This window comes from Solea solea, chromosome 15 (genome assembly GCF_958295425.1).
Source record: "Solea solea chromosome 15, fSolSol10.1, whole genome shotgun sequence".
NCBI lineage: Eukaryota > Metazoa > Chordata > Actinopteri > Pleuronectiformes > Soleidae > Solea > Solea solea.
This window is the reverse complement of record NC_081148.1, coordinates 2,284,103-2,290,818: the sequence shown is the minus strand read 5'-3', so window position 1 is coordinate 2,290,818 and position 6,716 is coordinate 2,284,103. Positions and strand designations below refer to the sequence as shown.

General features: G+C 46.1%; 1 protein-coding gene across 3 annotated transcripts; it reads left to right on the top strand.

Annotated features, from left to right (window-relative positions):
* The first annotated feature begins 247 nt into the window (after positions 1 to 247).
* LOC131473628 (zinc finger protein 883) lies at positions 248 to 6,094 on the top strand. Of its 3 annotated transcripts, none has more exons than XM_058650976.1 (3): positions 248 to 446; positions 3,043 to 3,675; positions 3,940 to 6,094. In XM_058650976.1, the coding sequence occupies exons 1-3, from the start codon at positions 364 to 366 to the stop codon at positions 4,871 to 4,873; spliced, it is 1,650 nt and encodes a 549-aa protein (XP_058506959.1). In that variant the 5' UTR covers positions 248 to 363; the 3' UTR covers positions 4,874 to 6,094. The 3 variants fall into 3 exon arrangements, with proteins under 3 accessions (XP_058506959.1, XP_058506961.1, XP_058506962.1); XM_058650978.1 differs by lacking the exon at positions 248 to 446 and adding an exon at positions 1,740 to 1,856; XM_058650979.1 differs by lacking the exon at positions 248 to 446 and adding an exon at positions 1,900 to 2,068.
* Positions 6,095 to 6,716: the final 622 nt, after the last annotated feature.

Below are 6,716 nucleotides of genomic sequence, written 5' to 3'. Positions count from 1 at the left end.
AAGATTATAGATTAGGTATGTCCAGTTTAACTGAATGACGTCATGGCGCCTTTTTTTATGAAAGCAACTTCGTCATGTCATGACGCGGCAGAACCGGCGTAGCAGTGACGTCACTGTCACTTCACGACACCTCGCGACATCGGCGGTCACTTTAAGACCGTCCAATCACAGAGGACGCACCGAGCAGGTTGCGCACGAGCTCTGCCAATCGCAGAACACGAAGGAACCGCGCGCGCGCCACCGCTACCGCTTGCCGCATCCCCGCCGCCGCGTTCGTCGACTCAGCCCGGCGCGCTGCCGCTCTCTGCCGCCGCTCTGTGCCGCAGCAGCGGTCGCTTGCAGACATAACTGCCGCCACATGCGATGCGATGTAACGGAGGCGCGGCACCAGAGCCCGAACCAGAACCTGAAGAGGACCAGATCCAAGACAGACCGGCGTCTGAGTCGTAAGTGTCTGTACTTAATATTATGGCGTGCGCGCGCGTGTGTGTGTGTGTGTGTGTGTGAGAGAGGGGGCTTGTAGAATTGTGGTCCGCGGCCCCCTGCCGGGCTTTGTCTGTACTGCAGCTGGGCCTCAGACTATAAAACAGTGAAAGTGGAATTTTTATTTCCACTTATTTCGCACAAAATATATTTTATTGAAACACACTGAACTACGGAAGCCCCAGTGATTTGTGAGTTTGTTATTTGTTCTTTCTAATATTAGTTTTCTTAGCAAATGTGTTATTATATATATATTATTTGTGTGTGTGTGTACGTATATATACACGCACATTTGGAGGACGAAAAATGACATCTATTCATAAATAAGTAAATAAATCCAGAAATGAATCAAATAATTAAAAGAATGAGTCAATTAATACACGACTTTATTTGTAAAGCCTTTAAAACTAAGTAACAGCCATGCAATAAATACAAATAAAATAACATCAACAAAAAATAATAATTTTACTTATCAGTTCACCCATTTATTGATAGATTTGCCATATTTTGTACCTGTAAAATAAGAAAAACTGTAAAATTGTGTTTGATGTGGTTGGAAACACATATCTGTGTGTGTGTGTATATATATATGTATATATGTGTGTGTATGTATGTATATATGTGTGTGTGTATGTATATATGTGTGTGTATGTGTGTATATTTGTGTGTATGTATATATGTGTGTATGTATAAATGTATGTGTATGTATATATGTGTGTATGTATAAATGTATGTGTGTGTGTATGTATATATGTGTGTATATGCGTGTGTTAGTCTGTGTATATGTGTGTGTGTATGTATGTATATATGTGTGTATATTTGTGTGTATGTATGTATATATGTGTGTGTATGTATATATGTGTGTATATTTGTGTGTATGTATGTATGAATGTATATGTGTGTATGTATGTATATATGTGTGAGTATATTTGTGTATGTATGTATATATGTGTGAGTATATTTGTGTATGTATGTATATATGTGTGAGTATATTTGTGTATGTATGTATGTGTGTGTATATGTATGTGTGCATGTAACTTGATTCGTTTGTACATTTATTTAATAGATATGTTTGTCCAATATTATAATATAATACTAGTATTAGTTTTATATGTGTTTTCGTTTCATTTTCAATGTATAGTTTTCATAAAATTTCAGTTAACTCGATTTATTTTAGATTTAAATTCATTTTCCATTGGCTGTCACGTTGGCGGGGTTTTATTATGAAAGTCACGCCGCAGCACATCCGGTCTTCGCAACCATTTAATCCTTCCCACAATGCTTTGTGTCCACGTCTCTGCTTCCTGTTTATTGTGACCGTCTCCGCCGGTAACACTTTAACGTTTTCTCCGCTTTCCCGCCGTTAAACTTCGGTGAGTAACCGGTCATCGGTGCGCTTCCCCGTTAACGCGCTTCCCGCCGTTTAATCGGCGGCTTGTGGTTTTATTTTGACAGTTTACGATGAGGGGGAGAAAATCCCGCTCCGCTTCCTCATCACCGCCACTGCGCGGCCGAGCCCCGGAACTCCGCTCAGAAAATGGACGATTTACAAACATGTCGCTTTCACTCGCACCGAAAATAAACTGTGAGGAGAATCCCACTTGTTTCCCATCACATTAGACTCCCGGCATTTGTTCGGCTTCAAAATTGTAAACCTAACGTGTGTCAATGTGGAGGAAACGTCATGTTCAATAATGGATGCCCCGCCAGCAGCCGCCCTCTGCGGAATCATCGGGGACAAATGATCGATGATAATATCGAAGAAACGTGAAATTCGAGTGGTTATTTAAAGCCAGCAGGAGGCCGTTTGTTGTATTTAACGCGTTCAGATTGCGGATGGGCGGAAACCGAAAGGTTTAACGGTTAAACTCCGCCCGTCACGTCTGAAGAGCTCCAGGATCACAGGGACTCGAAAATCCACAGAAATATGAACGAGGTTTGGTCTGAGTTGCCGCGCGCCTTCAAACGCGATCACGTTTCATGTGTGTTTGTTTTTAAATGTGTATCGATGATACATTTTATTGATTTATTATCATGTTAAGATGTGACGTCACCACATGTAACAGAAATGAGGCATTTTCAGTTTGTCAGGTCAGAGGTCACCTGAGCAGTGATGTCACAGTAAATGTACATGATTTACATTTTTGTCCTAAAGATGGAAACAATTATTAAGATGAAATTCACTCTGTGTGATTTGATGAACACAAACAATGATGTTAATTGTTAATATTCTGCATTAGTGAGTTATAGATGCTGTCTAACGTACAGTCCTGGTGATTTATCTTGATGTGCCACAAGGGGGAGCTGCATCTTTCATTGTATTGTTTTAACATGATAAATACATTATATAATCTTTCTTATCGCTGCCCCTGTTTGTAAAACTGGGTAATTGTTGTTTAACGTTATTTTGTCTGAAAACGAAACATAATTACGTTTAAACAGAAATGGGTGCTGTCACTGATCACCATGACAACGCTGCTGTAGTCGATACATTGATCTGTACCTGGTGATCAATAATCAGTCATGATCGATAACCCCGCCCCCTCCCTTCTCCCACAGGTCCTCGGCTGCTCCTCTGACGCTCCTCCTCTGCTCCGCCCCTCACCTCAGGATGGAGGACTCGGAGACAGAGCTGACGGTGGCGGACACGGACGCCCTCGGTGCCGACTTCATCACGGTGGAGTTGGACACGCAGCCCATCGAGTACGTGGTGAAGTGGGCGGAGGTCGGCTCCAAGTTCACCATCTCCTGCGTGAAGAAGGACTCGGATGACCCGTCAGACCTGACCGCCGACCAGCTGAAGATCGAGGCGGACGAGGCGTTCTTCGCGCCGTACGAGGAGGTGTATCCCTGCGAGGTGACGGAGCAGAGCGTGGAGATCAAGACGGACTCCGACGACGAGGACGAGGACGGCGAGGAGGAGGAGCACGAGGTGCTGGTGGAGGCAGGGAGTAGTCAGCTGGACGGCGAGGCAGACTCGGACCAGGCCGACTTTGAGCCGGACGAGCGACAGTACCGCTGCAGCTACTGCGGGAAGTGCTACAGCCACGCCTCCAGCCTGTACCGCCACCAGCAGACACACACCGGCAAGAGCGGCGGAGCTCCGCCCCCCACCAAGCGGGCTCTGGAACCTACTCATCAGGATGCACGCTACACCTGCCCCCACTGTGGCATGAGCTTCAAAGGCAGCAGGTCGGTACCTCTTCAATCTGGTTCTGGTCCTGGTCCTGATAACCCCATAATCTTGTCTTAATCCTAATCTCGGTCCTGGTCCTGGTCTTGGTCTTAAACCCTGAACCTGGTCTTTGTCTTGTCAGATGTTGAGTCTTGATGAAATAGGAACCAGATAACTGTTTGATAATCAGTGAACCTGAGTCTACTTTCACCACAAGATGTTTGGTTATTGATCGATTACTGAGTGGGTGGAGCCTAACTGCTGTTGTGTTTACCTGTCAGGATGCTGGGCAGTCACCTGCGGCTGCACGGGAAGCGGCGAATCCATCCATGTAACATCTGCGGCAAAGAGTTCAACCACAGCTCCAGCCTGTCGCGCCACCGCCTCATCCACAAGAAAGGGAAGGTTCTGGCCAAGGACGCTGGCCCCAGCGCCAACATGGCCGCCCTGCGCCACTCACTAAAGCCCAGCGGCAAGAACAAGAAGGCAAAGAGGCAGCAGCGGCAGCAGCAGCGACAGCAGCAGCAGCAGCAGCAGCAGCAGCAGCAGCAGCACCACGTGGCCACCGCTATTATCCAGAGTCCGGGCGGAGACAAGTTCTACGCTTGCCCGCAGTGCGACATGAGCTTCAGGACGTCGACGCAGCTCTCGAAGCACCAGGTGACGCACGTCAAAGAGCTGCTGGACAACTACACGCCCGGGAAAGAGAACCTGGGTGAGACTTCATCAGACCTCAAGATCCGACTGAAGCTCTGTTCCCGTGATAAGCCCAACTTCTACACTCTCTGCAAGAAGAACCGCCGCCGCCGTGGAGGCCGTGCAGGCAAACGAGGCTCCACCGCCTCTGAGGAGGAGGAGGAGGAGGAGGAGGAGGAGGAGGGCGGCGTTGGGGGAGGAGGAGGAGTCGGTCGCCACGGCTGCAACCAGTGTGGGAAACGGTTCAGCCACGCATCCAGCCTGGCACGACACCAGCAGACCCACAGAGCGGGGGGTGGCGGAGGTGGTGGGCGGGCGAAGTCCGGACTTCCCACCACCAAAACCAAGACCTACACCTGCGCCGCCTGCAACAAGACCTTCATGCACTCGTCCAGCTTCTCCCGTCACAAGAAGGCGCATATGGAGGAGGAGCAGCGAGTCCACGCCGCCACCGCCGCCAAACGCCGTAAGAGAATCTTAGACGAGACCGCTCCACTGGAGTCCGAGGACTCCGAGTGACATGGCCCAGCTCTGGACTGGGTTCAGGACCATGGTTCTGAATCAGCTTTGGTTGGTTCTCGAGTGGTTTGAGACCAGTTCTGGAGAAGTTGTAATTTGAAAAACTTCTGGACCAGGTCTCAGATCTGGACCAGGTCTGGGATCCTGGACATCCAGATGTTGGGAACTGGACCTGGTTGGTTTTTCTCTGGTGTAGATAAACAGCAGGACGTGGAGATCTGGTCCTGAGTGAGAGGAAAGTCTCCAAACACGGTCACATCCATTTATGGTCATAACTGACCAATAAGCCCCTTCCCCCTGCACACACACACACACTCCATTTCCCATCAGCCACTTGGGGATAGAGCTGTCTCAGGCCACGCCCTCTGATGCTCACAGCATTATCGGAAACACGCAAAGTTAAAGTTCGTACGGAAGTTTATAAGTGACGACGTTTTTTTGTGTTTTTTTACCCCCAAATTTTTTTCTGACTTTGTCGGGTTTTTTGGGTTATTTTTAAAATCATTTCCAGCTTCGGTCGCCGTTGTTGATGAACGTCCGTACGCGTGTTCAGAGCCGCGGCGCCTTCGCCCCCCCCCCCCCCCCCCATCTTTTGTTACTTCCTGCGTGGTTGTGATTGGCTGCCGTTCTCTGGTGAAAGCGGAGGAGAAGAGCTGATTGGTCCCAGTTCCTCCTCATTAGCATATGCATGAAGATTCTAAACGCGAGGCTTGTCGGCCATGTTTGTATTTTTCCAACTGCGTTTGTTTGTGATTTTATCGGCGGCGAGCGCCGGTCGACAGGAACCTGCACTTATTTATGGATTTGGAACGATGATGTAATATATGAATATTAATGAATATTTAAATGTTAAAACAAACGTTTAAAAAAAAATCGCTCCCACCGCCAACCTTCATCGTTTAGCATCATCATCGTCGTCGTTTTTATTGGTTCACTGAAGATATTGGACGCGCTGATGACATCACACCCGTCTGTCAGCTCCACCCCCTGGTGTCTGTCTGACACTCACTTGTTTATTTATAATGTTTGTGAGCGGGCAGGTGGTTGGGGTGGTGTGGTCCCGCCCCCGGCTCTCCGCTGCGTTTTCATTGGCTCCTCGTTGTTTGGTTTGGTTCTCGGTTCGTCACCTGCAGGTAGAAGGTCGTTCGTCATCGTGTCGTGTTTGATTAGAAAAAAAAATGTCGACATGTTTTTTTTCTAATAAATCTGAAAAAAAAGTTCTGTGTGTGTGTGTGTGTGTGGATTATTTTAAATTAAAATTTAATTCTGGTCTATTTTTAGTTTCCAATTTAAAAAAATTGGTGAATAAATGAAAGTGCCACAAAAAATGAAATAAACGTGTTTGTGACCAATAAACTTTTTAAAAAAGAAGTCGACGAGGTTCCAGGAAAAATTCCGCTTCAAATGTTTCTGTTTTAGATGAAACAAGAAATGAACACATTCATTTTATTGTTCAGAAAACTCATTAGGACCAGGTTTTGGTCACCAGTGATTCCTCGTCCTGAGCAGCAGGGGGCAGCAGAGTAGTTCATGTGATTTCTACTCAAAAACAATGAATGAATGAATGAAAACAATCAGTGAATAAATACAAACCGTAAACGACAAAATCATTAAAAATCAATCAAATTCATGGAAAGTAATAAATAATATGATATAAAAATATGAAATCTAAAACTAAATCAGGGTTATAACTTTTATATGTTTTATGAATCATCACAATATTTTTTTATATCATTTGATATCAAAATATAAATCTATATTTCTGTAAGATTGTAAATAATAGATGTTTTTAGGTTTAGGCCGAGAATTAAGTCAAGATTAATGTGGAAAAATCTTCACCCAT

What these genes read in the sequence shown, in the direction of transcription:
- LOC131473628 (XM_058650976.1), top strand. Translation starts at nt 364, where the DNA reads ATGCGATGTAACGGAGGCGCGGCACCAGAGCCCGAACCAGAACCTGAA. An exon ending in GACAGACCGGCGTCTGAGTC is followed by an intron (nt 447 to 3,042) that starts GTAAGTGTCTGT and finishes CTTCTCCCACAG; the next exon opens with GTCCTCGGCTGCTCCTCTGA. An exon ending in ATGAGCTTCAAAGGCAGCAG is followed by an intron (nt 3,676 to 3,939) that starts GTCGGTACCTCT and finishes TTTACCTGTCAG; the next exon opens with GATGCTGGGCAGTCACCTGC.